Source organism: Catharus ustulatus, chromosome 14, assembly GCF_009819885.2.
Source record: "Catharus ustulatus isolate bCatUst1 chromosome 14, bCatUst1.pri.v2, whole genome shotgun sequence".
NCBI lineage: Eukaryota > Metazoa > Chordata > Aves > Passeriformes > Turdidae > Catharus > Catharus ustulatus.
The window spans coordinates 14,299,821-14,321,190 of NC_046234.1; the positions used below are offsets into that span (position 1 = coordinate 14,299,821).

At 42.8% G+C, this 21,370-nt stretch overlaps 1 protein-coding gene across 1 annotated transcript; it reads right to left on the reverse strand.

Moving 5' to 3' along the window:
• Nucleotides 1-91: 91 nt before the first annotated feature.
• LAS1L (LAS1 like ribosome biogenesis factor) lies at nucleotides 92-12,057 on the reverse strand. The gene is made up of 13 exons (XM_033072686.2): nucleotides 11,835-12,057; nucleotides 11,105-11,230; nucleotides 10,847-10,916; nucleotides 9,626-9,707; nucleotides 8,647-8,838; nucleotides 8,040-8,086; nucleotides 7,540-7,649; nucleotides 6,768-6,853; nucleotides 5,657-5,869; nucleotides 4,909-5,044; nucleotides 3,950-4,329; nucleotides 2,858-2,999; nucleotides 92-483 (listed from the first exon to the last, which is right to left on the reverse strand). Exons 1-13 carry the CDS (start codon nucleotides 12,029-12,031, stop codon nucleotides 393-395), a joined length of 1,872 nt encoding a protein of 623 aa, XP_032928577.1. The 5' UTR covers nucleotides 12,032-12,057; the 3' UTR covers nucleotides 92-392.
• Nucleotides 12,058-21,370: the final 9,313 nt, after the last annotated feature.

Sequence of the window (21,370 nt, forward strand, 5' to 3'; positions counted from 1 at the left end):
GCATCACTGAAATAAGAAGGGCTCAGTAGTCTCACTAATGAGGACAAGAGCACACTTTTCAGAGTGAAAACTGAGAAACAGCATCCAGGAGCAAGGTTTGCCTTCAGTCAGCTGTATTTATTTATGAAAAAGTCAAGGAATGTAGAGGGATTCCAAAGTACTCTTAACTGCATTTGGCAAACTTCAACTGGTTAAGCAAGACAATGGTTACTGTACATGCAACATAAAACACAATACCTGTATAAAACATTGATTTTACACGGTAAAAAAATCAATAAATCAGAGCAACAACAACTTCTCCTGGAGTGACTGTTTTCTCACCACCATTACTAGATCTTCTATGCCACTTAACTTGTGCAATACTGAAAGTCACAGAGCATTCTGCTGCTGTCTCAGAAAAGTTGAAGGCCACTTTTTATTTTATGGAAGTCATTCTGGGTCCATAACAGTCCTCCTGTCATGGGAATATTCAATTCTGCAGAGCTGTGAGGAAGAGAATAAAGCACATTAGCAGTGGCCTGATTTGGAAGGTCACGTCACCAAAAGTAAACATTTCTCATTTTTAGCTCTGAAACATTTATCTGCTGAAATGTTCTTCAGTTTTAATCAACAGTCCTGAAATATGAAAGGTACAAGGCACAAACTCAAAGAAAGGTGACCAGGTACAAACAATTGTGACGGAGAAATGACTGCAAAAATAACCAGAGAACAATTCTCATCTGAACTTTCCTCTGTCCTTTGCAGCTAGGAATACAAGCTCAGAGAACAGCCTCTCACAAGTTACAAATCTTACAATATTACCTGTTTCTAGGGCTTTAGAATGAATCATCGGACTTACAGAGACATTCAAGGATGCAACTCCTAAAGCAACAGCATGTCAGCAACCCCACCCTCAGAAAACTCTCCAAGTGGTCATTATTTGCCAAATTTGCTCCTGCTGTCAGGTAAAACTGAGCCAATAAAAAGCACATATGCTTATCACAAAACCCAAACCACCTGCCTGAGGATGACAGCAGCTATCCAAAGCTTCAGAGATTCCCTCAGCAACACTAAACATGAATTTTGATAAAACACATGCACAGCATACAACAGAAAACCCACCAAAAAATGAGCACAGTCTTTTGGGAGGAAGGAATTGCAGAAAGACAAAGAAGGGCATTGCTTTTAGAAAGGGTGTGTCCCATTGCCTGTGCTGCAGATGCTTTTTCCGAGCATCTCACCAATATTTTCAAAGTAAAACATCCAAGTTTTCACCATGTCCCATACCATCCTTCAGTACCTCCCTGCAAGAACAGCTCTCTGCAGACAGAGAACTTAGAGAGCAATACCAAAAAAGTAAACAGCAAACATCCCTCATGGAACAGGCCATACAATCACCTTTGATGGGGGAAGCAAAAAACCTGTGAAGCTACAAAACAAAGGACAAGGTTTCTACACAGAAGAAAATGTAAGCAAGTCAAGAAAATCTTCCTTCTGCCTTGAGAAGGCACCTTTCTAATATCACAGGTCTTGGGCAAATGGAGAAGCTGCTATGCAAGGGAAATAAGAATAATGGACAAGCTGCCATTGTAGCACTCCTGATGAAATCTGGCACAGCTACAGGAATAAATTAGGTTCTGCTCCTTTCTATTTGTGGTAGCAGCAGGTTTTCCTCATGTTTCTTTCTAAGATTTTTTTTCCTTGGTATCCTGCCAGGCTGTAATCTGAGTGGAACAAACTGTCTGCCCCTTTCCCCACACAAAGAGATGCAGAACCACTTCTCATTTTCTACATGAATATTTTCTAGTAATATGAGCTGCATGAAAAATTACACTGTTCAAAAAACAGCCTGAAATTTACTCATGTGGCTTGTAGCCTTTTAGCTTGCAATTAACATAGTATCAGTCCTCACCATGACTAAATCTTATTTCAAAATGCAGTCTAGGGTATCTTCCTCCAAATGAACAGAATATTACCAATAAGGGAAGGTCAATAATTTGATGCCAGAGAGGATGACCAAGAGGATGGAGAAAAATGGAAGCCCTTCTGTTGTCAGATTTGAAACTGAAAGCTTGGAAGCTGAACACGGCTCTGAATATGTGAAAATATGAACAAGTGCAAGATTTCTTCTCAATGAAATACCCCAGGCAGCATGATTCTCTGTTCTTTACACTGCTGCTGGATTGGACCCACCAACCACAGAAAAGAATCAGTGATTAGAAAGTTGTCTAATCAAGTGTTCAGGAAAATAACTACAATTCATTTATATTCTGAAGCATTCCTTGGATTAAAATAGTAGGAGATGGGTTTACATGTATGTGATGAAACTGATTTGACAGCTTATAGCATTCATGTTCCTATGACTTCAAAGTGTGAAATAATGGCCCTATTAAAACATCTCCAATGGGATGCTTGAACTGGATAAGCTTCATTTAGTAGCAAAGATGATCTGACTAAAGCTTTCTAGAATACCCCCATTATTTCCAGGACAATTTGTTTCTTCCCTGAGCTCAGATCTGCAGCTCTAAATTACTAGCTACAGCTCTAAAAGGTCACTGGGCACTGCCAACACACTGAAGATCAAAGCCTCAGGAAATAGAAACTTCAATTTTCAAGCCTGCTGGGGCTGAGCTGACACCTGCTCAACAGCAGTATTTCACAATCCTTGGAAGGGTTTCCTTTAACAAAGAGCAAGAGCAGTGAAGGCAGCAATATTAGAAGATGGCATCCTCAAAGGATACCATTAGGGTTGGGTTTAGAGACAACTGTAGATATTTGAGTCAAACTATTTAAATAGAAGTGAAAAGAATCTCAGCCCTAATTCTTCACATGGTAAAAGGCACAGAGAGAGAAATGCATTTCATGGTTCATTACTCACTTTGTATTGAGAGACTTCCACTCATCCCTCACTGGCTGATCAAGCAGGGACATCATAGAATAATTATCCAACATGAGACAATCGGGGTCATCTGTCTGACCTGGGAGTTTCCCAAGAGGAAAGTCTTTCCATCGTACTTCATCTACATAAAAACAGTTCAAAAACAACAAGTCTGAGTTTCCCAAAGAGATTTTTGAAACACAAGATCACCCTCCCCAAATCCACAAACACTGCCTCCTGCAACTCAGCCACTCAGCAAATGATCTGAACCAATGTCACAGAAGCTGAGGACAATTTTGCTTCTGTTCTCCAAACACTCAATTCTAACAAGCTGTTTACATCAGCATACCCCAGATGTCTCTTTTTTTCCTTTTCTACTTGAGAAAATTTCCCAGTGAAAGGAGTACAAGAGTTCAGTCTTCTAGTGGCTGCTTTTCTCATTTAAATGTCATTTTGACTCCAACTCCTCTCCAACTTCCTCCTCCTGTGTCTGAGTCCCTTCATGACTCATCCAAAAATCTTAGCTAGAGACCTCCAACCCCAATGAGAGAGTGCAGCTACTGTAACAAAACTAACAAAACACTGGATATACTGTTTATTCCCTCTAAAAACCTCTCTTTCTCCTTTCTTTTGTTTTCCACCATGTCATAACAACCATTTTCCCAGAGCATGGAATTTAGGCTCACAGACAAACTCTACTTTCAAATATCCCCAAACAGAACTTCTGACAAACAGAAGTCCAAGAAAAATCCCTATTTCCTTCACCATTTACAGCTGGCATATATGCTGCCCCATCAACTGGATACACTGGAATTTTGACACAGCTTGGAAAAGCCTAATAAAAAAAAATAAGTAAGACAGTAATAGCATGCTCCTGGAAAACACACTCACAGTATTTTACAGGCTTAAGTGAAATGACTCCTGAACATAAACAAAACACTGGGAAACCCCCATTTTTCAGTAATTTGACAATTAGATGCCTTTGAAGCACAATTTAGTTGTGGCCAGGCCCAAAGGGCTGAGATGTCTTTGCATTTCAATTAACATTCATCAGTGATGAAGACTGCCTTAAGTCTTAGAGTCACTTTTTACCTGCAGTGATCTGCCAGGCAGACCCTTGCAGTGCTGCCCTTTTCTCAGCAATAGCCACCATGGTACCAGAATGAGCAAGTCCTTCCAAAGCATTTGTTTCAGTCACCATCTCTTCTTCCTCCTCTTCCACTTCCTCTACACCATTGTCTCTCTCTGGCAGATCTTCTTCTTTCTCTATAGTCTGCCCTTGATTTTTAACTTGATTTTCTTGCCTGGCTCTCCACTGTAAGCTCTCTAGGGTATAAATTGGCTGTTCACTGCCATCTGAAGAGAGGCCTGGACTGGACAAAGGGGCACCTCCTTCTGTATAAATGGAAGCAAGATAGAGAAGGTTCTTCCGAGAAGAACGTGACAAGCGAGGTCTCATGATTGTGAGGATCCTAGAAAGGAAAAAGGACAATGAAAAAGTCTTACAAGGGTTAATAAATCTTCATCTGGAGTAGTTTTTGCTTTTAAGTGTTTGTTTTCTCCAGGACAGGTGACTCACACAGCTCATCTAACAGGCAAAATCTGCTTATTCCCTGGTCAGTGGATTCTAGAATACTCTGTCCTTATGATTAAAATTAAGGACCTGGGGTACTTCTAACTGAATTCTGTTTTGTTGTTTCCATGTACAGAAGTTAGAAGCTGTGGTAAATTCCTATCACCTGAATAGGGTCACATATCTACCAAGTCACTTTGCTTCTGTACCGGTTACTTCTTTAAATACTCCCCCAGGTAACCTCTGCTTTGATTTTGAAGGTGCAATTGTTTAAAATTCTTTTCCTTCCTCTCCTTGTGTGCAATCAATGGGGAGATGAATAGCAGCAAGCATGGCTTTATATGCACCTGTTACAATTTCTACAAGATGCAAAGGAAGGCAAGGGAATGCAGCTACAGCTCAGCATATCACTAGGGAACCAAAGCTGTTACAGAGCACTGTTTGCTGCTCCTTTTCTAGGTCACAGCATCAAACTTACAGCTGAAGAAGATGTGGGGTTGCCCAGCAGGGAGCTTGCAAGCAACTGTCAGTCAGTTTTATCCACTGCAAAGGAACTTTATGGAGGAACAGCTCCTTCACAGACATCTGCTTGTTACACTGTTGTTTTTTCTTCCCTTCAAAGAAGATAAAGAAAACAACAGGGTGCTCAAAACTCAAAAATACACCTTTCATCCCTCTGCATTTTTACTGGAACACATCCTCTAATAAGCTAATTTTAATTTTTAACACATCCTCTAATAAGCTAATTAGCTTGTAGGATTTTTATTCTATGTGATCAATAAAGGACAGCAACACTTATTTAGTATCTTATAAAGGCAGGCTTCTGTTAAGGGAGAAAAGAACTGGGAACAGGGATCTCATAACACACCACACATCACAGAAGGAGATAGCACACAAGGATGTTATTTTCTACAAGTATTGATATCTGGAGAAATTAGCACTTAAGGGCCTGATCATTCCTGTGAGAGTCACTTTTCCTATCTTGAGGAGGCTGCAGCAAACTTATTTCAATTTCAATTTTTTGCTAACAAATACATGACATGCACAAGCTGCAGGTTGAAAAGTCTAAGAAATGCAACAATAAAAGCTTTATGTTCACATGACAAAATGTACAAATCAGGTTACTGCACTTTATGTATAAAGATCCCACCACTTTACTAGTACAGTTTACACTAGTACAAAACTCTTATGCTTTTTTTGAACACAGAAATTTCAGACACACTCACCATTTACTTTGGCAATACCATTCAGCAACTCAGAAATCCAGTTGATCAAGAACTGAGGCCGGAGTTCTGAAGAGTCAGAACATCCCTTCAACTCTACAAACATTTTCTCTATTAGGATCTGTGTAAAGCTTCGTGAAAGGAGGCCTGACAACAAAGGCTGCCAAAAGCAGTACAATGTCGGGGGGATTTTGAATTGCCATACCTCTTTATTTGCTGCAATAAGAAGAAAGAAACAAAATAGAGAAGCTGGAAATTGGTGCTCTGTCATTTTTTAATGAAATACAGGTGTGACATTTACTCCAAACTAAAGAGGTTTGTTCTCAGATCACTGATTGCTGGATATTTCCTGAAGTCCTCACTGAACCTGAAACTATTATTTTTCTTATGCTTGGCAAGTAAATAATAGCAATTTGATAATTAGCACAAGGAAATTATTAACACAGGAAGATGTGTTTTGCTAATCCCTTTCCAATTTCAGCTTATTTCACACATAATTAAGAGCTATTCTGTCTAAAAATATACTGCAAGGAGAAGGTTCATTGAGCAAAGCAACATAAAATCAAAAAGCTTTTAAATTTTTCAACTGTTACATAGTCATGGAAATTTGAGAACCTTTATTGGAAAGTTCTTTGGCTGTGAAATAGGGAATTTATTTCTTTTTATTCCTTCTAGGTGCCTATTGCTCTCTTGCAAACAATAAATGCAACTCCACACATATGGGCAGCAGCTTGGAACTAGGATGCAGCTTGTGAATGAGGTTCAAAATATCCCATCCATTTTGATTTGCTTCAAATCTTCAGTGTAGAAGAGAAACTAGTGGGAGTTCCTGAAATCAGTGACATTGCAGAAAAGGGCAGAGATGCAAGCTTTGAAAGATGTTTTGGCTAGATACTCAGTGCTGAAGAGCTATCCTTCCATCCCAAGAGATTTATGCAAAAGTGATAGGTAAGCATTGCCATTCTGGAGAACAGGCCAAAATATGTTTAGGGACCCATATATACAAAAAATATGCAGCCAATTACAGATTTCAATATAATGAGAGGAAAAAGAACAGATTTGGTCATAACACTAGCTATGCATTTTCTACTTGGATGATGCATAAAACACTCACCTTCATACTTGATATTTAGCATCTTCAGACAATCCATCTTTGGGATGAGAAAACCATCACAGAGAAGAGCTTCAGCCACTGCCTCCCTAGAGAGGAGAGACTTATTACTGCCACTTACTCCTTTATGTATCAAAACACCACTTGCAGCAGCTCTGAAACAAGTTTGACTGCCAAATCCGTGGAACAATGAGGAGGGAATGAAGAATTTTTTGTTTGAACAAGAGACCTGGTAATGCTGTTCTTGTATGGCACATATATTCATATTTAAAACATCAGGAGTTATAGCTCCTATCTGTAACATGATACTCTCTCCCCTCTGCACTTGCACTGATTAGATTCTTCAAAGCAGGTCAAAATCTCCATGCAAATTTGTATGGTAATAAGGGAGTCTCAACACACTAGGTCCTAGAGGCTCTGTAGTAATAAAAAGCTAAAAAATATAGAAAATGCCAAGTACTGCCCTGCAATTTTTAAGAATTCTAAAGGTTTCTGTGAAACCAAAATCTCTACAGGGTTGTTGGGAGTTTTTGAAGACATTGAAGATGCTGCATGCCTTGGGGCCAGCATTGCTGAGTCTGGGATAACACCTTGGAGACCACTGGCACAAAGACCATTGCTCATTAGCACAGATCAACAACTCAGTCCTCAGAGATGCTGAGAAAATCAACTAACTGCTTTCTCCATGATCAGCTACTATGAAAAGGCAACTTAATAGGTCTACAGCCCAGTTCAGCACTGTACCTTTCACCTCAGTTCTTCATCTGAGACATACCTGTTTTCCTGCACCAGGTCTTTGATCTGAGCCAAAATCCAGTCCAGTTCTGAAGAGGAATCAGACCACAATTCTCGAGACTTTGAAAGGGATGACATCGTCTGCATAACCTGAGTGAAGGAAAAATTCAAGCATTAACAAAATATACTCCCATGGCAGACACAGAGACATTACTGCTATGCCAAGAAAATGCATATGTCACAAGTACTTCATCACCAGCACTTGGAAAAGTTCACAAACATTCCCTTTTCTTGGAATCTCCAGTAAGTACAGATCTCCTTTAGAAACCTGAACAAAGTGCCCACATTAGGAAATTAGGAACCATCACAGTGCAAATTGCTTGTTCTCTGTAGTGAAGTCTTCCTTTGGCAAGCCATGCATGACAACACTAGCAGATAGACCTGAGCACAGAACTAACCAAGGAAACAAGGAAGAGAAAAAATTTTGCCCAAGAAAGAAAAGAGAATTAATGGAAGCGTTGATTATCAGAGTGCACTTACCCGGAACTGCTCATTCTTGTAAGACATCAGAACATCTCTGACTTTTTCTAGAAATAAACATAAATATATCATTTAAGCACAATACCAACTATGTAAGGGAATTTTGTATCTAGGGAAGCTGCTTAGTTTTGCTAAATTTACACTCAAAGGCATCAGTCAAACAAAGTCAGCAATTCTGCTCAGACAACACACTGAAGACTCCCAAAACTCCCAGACTTTTCCAGCAACATAAATTTGCTCAAGTGGGGTTGAACCACAATTTTCACATTTTATCACTAACAGTAACCAAAGACAGGTAAGTTGGATAAACCCAGACAGCTCAAAACAAATTCCTAAACAGATCAGTGTAGGAAGAAATTGTTCCTATACGCAGTTCTGATGCATACTTGCATTTTGCATCAATTGCAACACTACTGCAGCTATTCATAAACCAAAGTGCTAAAAATTTGGAGAAATGCTACCAAATCAGTCAGGTAACCCCAGGATCCAAAGAGCAATCCCAAAACCTCAGCTGAGGATACATCTTTATGCTAGAAGATGACACATTTAATCTGCTTTCTCTAGCATATCTAATCTTTGTATCAGCTACTGTTCTAGGAACACCTGCCATGGAATTCCTTGTGTTTCTGACAGGCCTCATGCTGTGGGGTTTGAATCTCCCATGCATCATTGTCCAACTCTGCATTTGCTTCCACCTCTTCCTGCTCTTCTTCCTCATCCTCATCTTCCTCACACAAGTTATTGCCCAGCTGACGGTTCCAGTACATCTTTCTTAGCCAGTCCAGCACAACATCACAACCTAATGGAGAACAGAAAATGTTATCTTCTCAGGGAGGATTTCTTTGTTACAGCAAAAAACAACAGGTGGCATATTGCTAACTTGTATTATGCAAATAAATGCTATTAAAACAGTTAGGAACCCTGAAAACACAAAAAACTCCATTAATGAAAACGTGAAAAAGTCAAAAAAACCCCAAACAAACAAATCCCCCAAAAACCAAACCAAAAACAACCTCCAGAAAGAAGCTAGGAAAAAAAAATCCAGTATCACAGGCATGGTAACTACCCAGCATTTTTTTGGGGGAACAAAAAAACCCAAAACAATTAGACACTGCTATGGCACTGCAACTTGCCCAAGCTAGGCCAGGCTTGCACTATTCACATTTCTACCTAAATGGGAAATTTTAAGACCCTTAGGTATCACTAAATCATCAGGAAAAGCTTTTACCTACTTCCCCAAGATGAACTTCCTGTGCTGTAGAAAAATAAAAGCACCAAACTGTTGCAACCAGCTGTTGAAGTTTCAAGTAATTTTTTCAGGGACAGGAGAAAGCCTCTGAACATCTGCCAAGTAAGGAAGCACAACCTGAAGCCACTGGATACAGCTCAGCTATCCTGACAGGGCAGCGGAAAACCCTCTCGGCGTCTGACATCACAACTCTCCTTGCCAGGAGAAGTGTGCTGCCTGTCCTGCAGCACCCCAAAACAGGGGTAGGGGTGCTCCCCTCAGGGCCTGCAGCACTGGCATTGCCACCCCACTGCGCCTCAGGCCAGCCCTCCCCATGGCAGCTGCTGGTGGCACTCACCCTTACGGCACAGGGCCAGCCGCGGCAGCTTCCCGTGCGTCAGCTCGTGGCGGAGATCCACAACCCACACGGGGATGTTCACCTGCAACAACAGCCAGCATGTGACCCCTCTGCATCAGGCCACACCTGCAGGCAGCCCTGCAAAGCTGCACAGAGCCTCTACCAGGTGGGAACAGCACCTTCCTGGCCATTCCTGCACTGCAGTTCCCCTGCTTCCCACTTCAAGAGTGAGCCAAGATCTCCCAGCTCTCTGATGCCTTCTGTGGCCTAGGATCCCTACAAACTTGCATTTTACAGTTTAAGTCCTTCAGTGTTATATGCAACAGGAGATTTCTTTTTAGACAAAGGTGTTACATATGATTTAATGATACTGAGAAGTAGTTAAACTATATTTAAATGGATGAGACATTGTGGATAACTATGTATCACAGTTACAAATAATATAATATATAATACTGAAATTTATATGGTAATTTGCACGAAGTTTTTTGCAACTTTCCTGAGGACAACTACCTTTAACTATGCAAGACTTTTGGTTTTAAGCTTGATCAGTTTTAAAAAGTAAGAAACAGAACTCTTCTCAAAAACCCAGGAAAAAAATATAAATCAATTCATCATTCTCACATAGGGGCCCAAACATATACAGAAGAATCTCAAATACTGTCTGTCCTTCACTGTCAAAACTTATTCAGTCCCAGGTATGATGTTCAGTACAGTTGGTAGTAAAAGGACTCAAGCTGGTCCTGCTTCTACAATTACAGCTTGAATCTCTCCTCCTCCACATACAAGCGGAAAAGCTCACCTGAAGAAAAATACATGAAAATACCTGCAAATATGTTTTTTATGTATGCCTTGCTTTTCAAAGACTAGGATTTATAAACCACAGATTTAGCTTTTTCCTATCTCAGTAGCTAAGAAAGAAAAATCTGTGACAAGATGTCAAGTGGAACTACACACATGTAAATCAAGACTTTTGATCACATGTGATTCAAAAACCTTTGATGATCATTAGCCTTTGTTATTGCGACTTCAAAGTTTTAAACCCAGTTGCAATAAACCTGTTTAAAACTTTGCACCCGGAATAAACAAGCATCTATATCTGTTAATTTGGTTACAAAAGAATGACCCCCCACAATTTTATCCACTCAGTGTTACTAATAACCCATGCATATACTTTCTGTATAGATGTAAATTATCAAGCAACTCTTATTAAATAGTTACCTCTCTGGCTAACTGTCTCAGAGGAATGCTGACCGACTTCTGTTTTCTTTCCGTGATCAAGTTGACAAATCTGCATGCAGGTTACAGAAAAGATAAATGACTATGAAAAGCTGCAGAGAAGCTTAGAACTCCAGTGACAAATTCTCCATGTGCAGTACAACCCTGTGGTCCCAGAGATGCAAAGCAAACTCACACAGTACAATAATGACATCTGTCCAGGTCTTTCTCTCAAAGCACCAGGGCCTTGAGAGCACTCACCTTACAAGAGCCAGCCCATAAGAGAGGATGAGTTCATGTGACTTCAATTTGCCAGATGAATCAAGGACCTTACAGCAAATCAGTTCTGCCGTGCAGTCCACTGCAAGAGGCATTTTTGGACCATACCTGGAGGCAAAGGAAAACCAGGTGAGCAGCCTCACACAAATACACTCACCCTGTAAAAAGGGCAACTTTCCCACCACATTTTGTGCTCTGTGGTACATAACAACCTAAGAAATGGAACACTGAGACAGCATCAAAGGCTCTTTCCAGAAGGCTGCTGTTGGAACAGAGTAGTTACATGGTTACTCCCAAGAACTTACTGATGCACTAAGCACGTACACAACATGCTTTACCTAGGCGGGCGTCGTGTATGGATGCAGCAGAGGCAATTCAGGGGCCTCGGATATGCTCACTGCCTCGAGAAATCAACTCTGAAATTGCGGGCATGCAGGGCTTCTGCCTCCCCTGCTCCCACGGGCCACCGAGCTCTCGGCATTACCCTACGTGCCCGGAGCATCCCGCAGTGAAGGAGCCCTGCAAGACGGGTGCGCCTGCAGCGCCGGCCTCCCCACACAGCCCCGGGCACGGAGCTGCTCCGCTGGGGAGCAGCGCTAGGGGCCTCGGTGGCCCCGGGGCCAGGACCGCGACCGCCAGGCACACACGGCTGCTCCAGGGACTGAGGGGTGGCCCCGAGAGCCGCATCGCGCTCCCCGCCCGCGGCCCGTACCGGCTTTTCCATGCTGAGACGCGGTCCAGCGCGTCCTGCTGCAGCCGGCTGTCCCCGCAATACAGCCCCACCATCACCTGGTCCCACTCCGCCCGGCCCCTCCATGCCACCACCGTCCGCAGCGGCTTCGGCCGCTTGCGGGGCGGGGTGGAGCCCGGCCGCTCGCGGCTCCAGGCCGGGCCCGCTCGGGCCGCCATGCCGCCAGCGCCGCTCCTCGCTCCGCCTCCCCGCGGGCCGCGCCCGCCCGGCCCCGCCCGCGCCGCTTCCGCTTCCGGTTCCGCGCCCGCCGCGCGGGATGGGTGCGGCCCCCTGAGGCGGGGCTGGCCCGCGGCTGAGGGAGGGGCTCCACCCGCGTCTGGGGGATTCAGGGCAAAGCAAAACAGGCGCGTTTCTACCCTTGTGCAGCTGCGGGGAGCTGAGGGACGGCGAGGTGTGTCCTGAATCAGGGAGCCTTGCGAGAAGGCACAGGACCATCCCCAGGAGCTGCACCGTGTGCCCCATAATGTCCAAACCCTCCTTGAGCGCTTTCAGCCTTGGTGCTGTCACCACTTCCCTGGGGAGTGTGTTCCAGGGCTCAAACACCCTCTGGGTGAAAAGTCTTTTCTAAATGTCCCCTGACTCATCTTCGTGCCATTTCCTTGAGTCACTGGTCATGAGAGTGAAGAGATCGATACCTGCTCCTCCGCTCCCCCTCATGGAGGTGTTGGAGGTCTGACCTCAGCCTCCAGGCTGAACAAACCAAGTGATCTCAGCCACTCATAAAACTTCCCCTCAAGGCCTCTCCCTTTCCTTCTCTCTCCTTTGGATGCTCAAAAGAACACTGAGTACCCAAGGTGGAGTAAACACACTTCTTGGTGAAGAACTTTTCTCTAATATCCAACCTAAACCTTCCCTAATACAATGTCAGACCATTCCCTTGGTCCCGTCCCTGGTCACCAAAGGGAAGAGGTCAGTGCCTGCTCCTCCTGTTCGTAAATTAATGAGGTTTCCCCTCAGTCTCCCCCAGACCAAGTGACCTCAGCCCTGCTCATCCAGGTTCCCCTCAAGGCCCTTCACCAGTTCTTGATTTCCATGTAACAAAGTCACTGGGCTACTAGCCAAAGTATCTGCATGGGAGTGTTTTGTTCAAAAAGAAATACATAATCTACACCGCTCAATACCATTCTAATGCATATAATTTGCTTTCTTGAGGTATAGATATAAATTAGGAATATTGCTCTTTTAACTGTATGGTCTTGTTACATATGTTTAATTCTGAAATAACTGAAGTTTTTGAGATATTAAAAAACCAACATCCCGTTGTTTATATAGCAGGGTGATGTGTCCAGATTATTTAATTTAGGAAGTGAAAAATTCAGTAAACAATAACATTTCAGTTTTTAAATTTCATGAAGGTTGCGTTTTTATTTTAGTTTTGATTAAGTTTTGTCTGTATGTTTGATTTTTCTGTTCACAATAGCACTTTAAGGCTGCTTTATTTTTCTTGAAACATGAGGTAACTTCCCTCTATTCCAGTGCAATTATAATGAATTAGTTTTTGTCTAAAGTGAAAGATAAAACACTGCAAACATTTCAGGCACAAAGCACATGAGAATTTGGAGAGGCAATGATAGTTGGTAATATGTTTTTATTTTGAATCAGAAGAAAAAATCAGAAACTGGATGCAGTGGGGGCCAGCAATTCCTGGCAGGTCAGTCAGGGAGCCAGAACCCAAGCATGAAACCAAAACTGCTGGGTCTTCATCAGCCAGCCCCCAGCTAGGCAGTGCCAGGTGAGGTGTGCTGAGCAGGACAGACCCAGAGATGGCAACCAGATTGAGCCAATGCTCCTTCTCATCAGGAGACAAAGCCATGCTGAAGAGGAGTGAATCTGCAGACCCTGACTGGGACCTTCACCAGGGTCACACAGAGCAGTGATCCCCAGTGACATACAGAGGGAAGCAATCACTGCTAAGGCCACAGTGAGATATTTTGATTAAAACCATTTAGTTGCAATAAAGACAAAACAAGAGAAAACATCTACATGTTTAACATGAAGATACAATAGTGTATTGATACAGAAGTAATGTCCAAAATAAGGAAGATGTGATGAGGCATTTTTAGCTCATGAAAATCTTCTCATCTTTATTGGTTAGAAAGGGAAAAAAACACCCCACTTATCATAGAACCATAGAATGTCTCAGGTTAGAAGGGACCCATAAAGATCATCAAGTCCAACTCCCTGCTCCTTGCAGGATTATCATATGAAACTCAACCATGCACTTTTGCCTCCTGTAGTGAAAGTATCAGTAAAAATAACATATTTTTGCAAAATGGCTTAGGATTTTCCAGTAAAAAATTACTTCATGCATGCTGATCAGTCCTTCTAACTTGAACTAATCTGTGAATCAGCATGGAATAAATACAGCTCCCCCTCCTTTAGCATGTTCCCAGCACTCCCCAGTGTGGAAGCATGAGGAGTTGCTTGTCACTGGAAAACATCAACACAGCTTCATACAGTGCAGAAGTGATGGGGAAATGGGGCCTGTGCTTGGCAACATGCAAGTGGAAGCCTGACCAAGGTGGCTAACTGTGCTGTGTCCCACATCCTTTTCTTGCATTGATTTGCAGTTCCATCTCCCTACCCCTTTTGCCACAGAGTGGCACCAAATTGGCTGATGCAATTTGATCTTGTGACTTCCAGCACAGTTGCAGAGCTTGTGAGGTGAGCAGGATTTGAACTGAGGCAGAGGACTGCTCACTTGGCCATTCATCACTGTTGAATAATATTACCTCCTACTTACTTCTCAGCCAGTGACATCCTGTAAGCAATTAGAAGTTCAGTACTCCTGTCCCTCTCTTCTGTTTTCTTAATATTGTCTACATTCAGTGGGCTGGGATTTCCAGTGATTTTAGCCATATTAACTCCATAGCATCCATCTGTGCTCTGAACATGGTGTGGTTATTAGACCCAACCTGGAACAAAAAACCTTTAAGTCCCTTCAAGAAAACTCTTAGTCAAATGTTTCATTATATAAAGAGCCAGACCTGATCCACTGCTTCTGTTTTTCCTTACAAAGGCTGTGACAGGTGGATACTGCTCACAGAAGGGATAGTATTGTCAGAGTTACTGTAGCCATGAAGTGGATGAGAGGGGCCACTGACACACAGGGCACTTTCAGACAAATAATTAATATTCTTACCCACCCTGAACACTGCCAGCACCATGACTGGTGAAAACTTGTTGTGCCAGTGCAGGCAATGACTTTCCTGGCCCTCAGGGTATGGAAAATTTAGAGTTTGGTGAAACACACTCACACAATCTTTCAGCCTGCATCTGCAGAGCCTGTCTGCACAGCCTGTCAGTCGTCAGTGTGACTCAGCAGCACAGGGAAATTCAGTTTTGGATGGTGAAGTCAGAGCCTGGTGAAGCCTCAAGCTCTGACTCACAGAAAGCAAATGCATTTGACATATGCTGGACGTGAATGAAAGTTCCCAAATCTGGATGATCCTCAGGACTCAGGAACAAGCACGCTCAAGATATATACTGGCTGTCAGATGGTCATGCTTTAAAGTGTTTGTTCACTGATGTGCAAGTAGTGCCCCTTCCAGATATTTCTGCCTTTTACTGCTTCTGTGCAATTGCAGCATTGCGCTTCTGGATACATTTAGATTTGATGTCACTGTAGTTGCCCAAGCTGGTTTTCATTCTGATCCCACAATGTTTTCAAAGAAGTGATGGAAAATCCTTGGTGACTGACTGATGGGAGAGTGTGTGTGTATGGGAGGGTCTGTCCACTTGCAGTGGCCAGGCAGCTTGTAACCACTCTGCTGCTATCCCATGCTGAACAAACCTGAAGGTTGTGCCTGGAAAAACAGCGATTGCAGTAAGGCCAGATCTTTCCTACCTAATATTCTGAGTATCCTTCTTTCAGCCTACCTCTGCCTGCAGAGGAGCTCTGGAGGAAACTGGTGAGGAGTGAGTCTCAGAATCATCATCCAAGGCCTTAATTGTAGCCACCCTCTGTCCTGGTTGCCAAACTGCAGAAGTCATCCTCTGTCACTATTTAAGAAGGAGACAGGAATGATATAGTGAGGCTCATTTTAATCTAATGCTTCCTTGGCTTTCTTTGAAACAAATATCCATCCCACCATTTATTGGGAAGGAAAATAAGAAGTGAATATCCTTCACCCACCCCAGCCTTTTACAAAGTTGACCCTCTGTGCTTTCTGTGTTTGCAGTATTAGTAATCCTACCCATATCTATTCATGTAGTTCTTGGCAGCTAGTATGGCTTCAAAGTACAGATCAGGTTGTAGATTTAGGCTATTGCTTTTTGTCTGTTAAAAAACTTGTGACAGAGTGAACAATTCTCTTTGAGGTATATTTAATAATAATTGGTTTGCACAGGACTTCCTCTTTATACTGGTTCCCAAAGATGAGCTAATTGGTCTGCACAACTTACCAATGGGTGAGTTACAATTTGTCTTTGGGATTATTAAAGAGAGAAAAGCCTCAACCCCTCATTCAGCAAAGCATTTGAGATTGTGCTTCATTTTGAGTGTGTCTGGGAGTGAGGTACCTCTTTAAGCAGGCTTAAGACCCCAGCTACCTGGTTGGGGTGAAAGCTTCCTATTTATTCTGTGCCAGGGCAGACTCATGCTGGAAGATAATAAAAGTGTGAGCATTGCTGTGATGGTCTTTCTCTCACAGCCCTGATTAGATGCCTCAGGTAATAACATCATTAGTAATAATAAAGAAGCCAAAACACCCTTGGTTTTAAAGCAGTTTGTATCAACTTGTCACTGACTGTAGATAACTATTTGAGTAACCTAGAGTGGTGAAATCACATCTTCATGGTTCCTGTTCCTTTTGCTAAATGCTGTAAATTGCACTTTACAGTTGCATCATAGATTCAAGGTGTAAGTTCCTCTGCCTGTATTTTTTTCTAAAAGGTTTTCTGTCTGTCCATTCTTGAGCTTTATCAGCTGGAGACCTGCAATTTCTAAATGCACTGAGCACAGCCATGATACTCTCAGAAAGACTTTCCATATCCTGATAATTTTAATTTAGTGAGTGGCTCAGACTTATCTCCATTTGTGAGATTTCTCAGCACGATTTAAACTGTCCTGCCTTGGAGGGACTCAACAGCTGCTCACAATGTAGTACCATTGGCAAGGTTACTTAGTATTCCTTCAAGTCCTGCGTCCAACTTGTCAATGTTCCAGAGAACTGGGCCAAGGATGGAGCCCCACCAGTGCCAGGTCACCAGCCTGGTGCTACCCCATTCACTGTAACCCTTTGTGCCCAACCTGTGCCCAAGCTGTTCACCCATCTCACAACACAGTTATTCAGCTGTGTGCTGGACATTTTATCCAGAGGGATACTGTGAGAGACAGTATCAAAAGCTTTGCTGAAGGCAGAAAAGATTACATCAGTTGTCTTTCCTAGGTGAGTTACTCTGTCATAGAAGGAAACGTTTGACCATCAAGATTTCCCCTTTATGAAACCATGCTGGCTATGACCAATGCCTGCATTGTCCTCCAGGTGTTTTTCAATACTTCCCAGAATAATATTTTCCATGATTTTAATGGTCACTGAAGTGAGACTGACTGGCCTGCAGTTTCCAGGGTCCTTCTTGGCTTTCTTGAAAACTGGGACAATGTTCACCAGCTTTCAATCAGCTGGGACCTCTCCAAATTCCCAAGACACTCAAATATCATTGAGAGGGGCTTTGCAGTGACATCAGCAGCTCTTTGAGGATTCCTGGTTGAATCCTATCTGGCCCCTTTGTGGAGATCCATCTGAAGCAGCAGATCCTGCATAATTTCAGGGTCTTTCTTGCAGTCATGGTCCTCCAGCTCAGGGCACTGAGACCCCTGATGTGTGCTTCTTTTACACATTTTCATTTACAGAAAATTTCTTCAATATTGCAGTCTTTCTCATCTCAGACTTCCTTCCACACTGCTATAAATGAGACATCCTCCATAAGCTCCTGCAATGCTGATATCTGCTCTAGAGTTAGCCCCTTCCAGGTACTCCTTAATGTTCCTCCTTGTGTGTGCTCTGCTAACCCAGTGCAATAGCAGTGACCTGTAAGTATATCACAGAATCACAGAGTATTCTGAGCTGGAAGGGACCCTCTGAGCTGGAAGGGACCCACAGAGATCATCGTGTGCAGCTCTTTAGTGAATGGTCCACTGAGGATCAAATACACAACTTTGATGTTGTTAGCACCATGCTCTAACAAACTGAGTTAATGCCAGGTTCTCTGTAGTCATGGAAACATGAACTGCCCTGGAGCCAATTCCTCTGTTTTACCTCATTGGAATTCCTTGTCTTCTGGATACCGCCTTATACCTCCCTCCTTCCTGCCTTTGTATTAACAGGTTGGAAAGGACACAATGTCTAACATTCATACTGTGCATCACTGGTACAAGCAGGACCTGAACCCTAGCACCCTCCCTTGCCTGTGAAACTGAAACTGAAAACTGATGTTTGCTACAGATTGTAGTGCAGTCTCTGGGTAAAAGTCACATGCATCCTTGCTCTGACCCAAGCCCTGAAAATGTGGCCTTCTCCTCCTTGGAGTCCATCAACCCATGCCATATATTTTTAGATGTGCCTGTGCAGCTGGAAAATACACAGAAAACTTTGCCAGGGAGATCTCTTCTGTGACTCATCTGTGCTAGGAGGGGAGAGTTTCTTTTTCATGTCTCAGCTGGGAGCGGTCCATCCTCCAGTTCCTCAGCAGGCCAGCTTCTGACGTGGTTCTGAGCCACTACACTCACTCAGTGTGTGGGGGCCAGAGAGGGAGGACTGTGCTCTCTGTCAGTGATTTGAGGGGAATCATCCTTTTTAAAAATATGCCTTTATGTCTCCCTCCCCCTCTTTCCTTTTTCCTCCTCCAGTGTTGCCACCTTGTAGTATTTTAATCGGAGGAAGCAGCTATATCAAGGAAGTCAATGGCAGGGGCGAGGTGGGTGGGGGGGGGCAGAGAGGAAGAGGAGGAAAATCACATCACAGCCCAGTCTGCCAGTGTAAACACTTGATGATTTCCTGTTATTGTAGCCTAAAATGTACCATGACATCATTTGCAGGCCTCCCAGAATCACCCAGAAGGAGGAAAAGCCAGCATTCCCAGCCCGCCCCCAGCGTGAATCCAGGGGATTCAGACCCTATAAGGCAGTGAAGCTCTGCAAGCAGCAAAGATAGCGTTTCGAAAGCTTTCTTGTTCTTGGCAATGTGGAAATTTCACAAACAGGAAAAACTGCTTTTACTTTTCCTAAAGGGGAACCGTTTATGCCTCATGAAATATTAATGCCTTGAACCACAGTTGCTTTAGAGGCAGAGCTAAAATACATGAAATGTTCTTAGCTGAGGACAAACATAGGGAAGCCCCTCACCAAAATCACATCAGTTCATCATTACATCTACTTTTTTGTAATACCCACTTTAATTCCAAATTACTCTACACACAAGGCAGTTAAGTCAAAAGCTGTGGATTATATAAAATAGTACAATATTAAATTAATCTGATAATTTGAAAGGTGAAGCTAGCTCTCAAAATATCAGATATTGCCAGTGAAATGTTCTTCCTCCATTTCCGAGCATTAAATCAATTCCTGGAAAGTGAAGAGCTCTGTGGAACCTAGATACACAAACCATCCTAGAATTTGACACAACAAGTGAGATTTCTGTCTCAGTTACAGTTAATCACTCAGTCTGCACCACTGCAAGGAAGAACAGAATCAGGTTCAGAGAGATGGGCTCTCATAATTTTTTTGAGAAGGACGATAACTAGGCTGATTTCACAGCACACCTTTCAGCTACCATCTCTTTGGGCAGACTTTCCATGACCACAGTGAGATATCTGCAAAATCTGGTTTTTTTCCTAAACAATATTTAAAACTTCACAAATACAGTACTGTATATGTAATAATTTGGATTCATACCCTTCCTTGCACACCTGCCAACTGCCTGGCAAACATCAGTAACTGCAGTGTAACTTCTTATTATTGAAACATGAGGAATCAGTGTAAGGAAAAGGAGACACTGAGATTAAATGAACTTCTGTTCTATAGAATAAAATGAATTATCTTAGTCTGGGTTAAAGCCAATCCTGTTCTTACAGATGGTATCAGAATATTGTATTTGTTTTACCATAGACTTGAAATTCTGAAGAGTGTCATCCTAGGGAAGAATACAAGTGAGTATAATAAATAAACACACCTGAGACTGATATTAGAAGGCAACAGAATGGCCTTGCAGTTTACTGGACAAAAAGGTAAAATTATGTATCAATTTTGCTGGGTTTACTCTCACTGGGACTTACTGGAATACAAAAATGAGCTGTTCCTTATAAGCTATTTTTGGATAGGAAAACCAAGCCATTCAATTCTTCACCATACTGATCCCTTTTCAAAGCTATATATATATATATATTTATATATATACACAAGGTGATTATCACTCATTAAGTAGTTTGCTCTTCATTCCTAATGCTGCAGGGTGCAGCACTAGGAACTGAAATGAATTTATGCACAGCTGTGCCAGGACCCTGCATCCAATGAAGTCAAGTGCTAGGTTCTAATGACAACATCAGGACCTTACAGACTTACACCCAACTGTGCTGCAAAAAAGGCACCAGGACAACAAAGTACTCAGGCACCCCTGTGAGAGCTGTGGGGTGTCCAGGCCTTGAATTAACTTCTGTTATTCTGTGTCATTAGAGAGCTGAGGTCATTGGGTGGGCTTGGCAAGGCAGGAGAGGAGATTTTTCTTCTAAACACTGAATTTGCCAGGTCCTTTGTGCAGTTATCCTGTCTCTGGGGTTTTTGCAGAGTCATATGGAAACTCATAGCCTGCACACTGATAGGGGAGGTGGCAGCAGGGCTGTGTGCCTGGCACAGGATGGGTGGCTACAGCTTTGGAGTTGGGGGACAGGTCCCTGTGGAGCTCTGTGAGGTGTGAATGTTCATCTAAGGTGCTGCTCTGTGTGTTTCTGGGATATTGATCTGTGTTTGTGCAGGAGGAAATCGAGGTCACGTGCTGAGTCTGATTACATTCCCACAGCACAGGGATGACTTTTCTACATGAGACTGCTTTCACTTGGTGCTCACACACTGCAAGCTGCCTGCTGCACTGCATGGCAGGTTTCTCTCAGGTGATTTTTGATATAGGTAGTCTTTGCTGCTAAATGTCTCCCATTCTGGTCTCATGGCCTGATGTGATGTCATGTTTCCTGGATCTGAGCAAGATAAAAATGGCACAGTACTGTGATGTAGTGTGATTGGGATTTATGAGAATTCTTAATCCCTTCTGACAAATACAAAATGATGTAGAGAGAAGATTGGAAAAGGTGACAAAGTAGAACTGATGGAAGTTTAGGTTATGGTATATTTGGGAGAGGAGTAAGGTGTGCTTGATTCCCACTGGTTTGTCCGGGATTATCTGCATATAACCAGGGTAAATCACCCAGGAAACTTTGACTCAATTTATTAGGAAAAAACTAGGCAAAATCAAAGTGAAAGTGGAAGAGCAATCATCCACCAGGTC

Coding starts and splice junctions, on each gene's coding strand:
- LAS1L (XM_033072686.2), bottom strand. CDS start 12,031: ATGGCGGCCCGAGCGGGCCCGGCCTGGAGCCGCGAGCGGCCGGGCTCC. Junction 11,231..11,834: donor GTCTCAGCATGGAAAAGCCG/GTACGGGCCGCG, acceptor CTTTGCCTCCAG/GTATGGTCCAAAAATGCCTC. Junction 10,917..11,104: donor TATGGGCTGGCTCTTGTAAG/GTGAGTGCTCTC, acceptor ACCTGCATGCAG/ATTTGTCAACTTGATCACGG.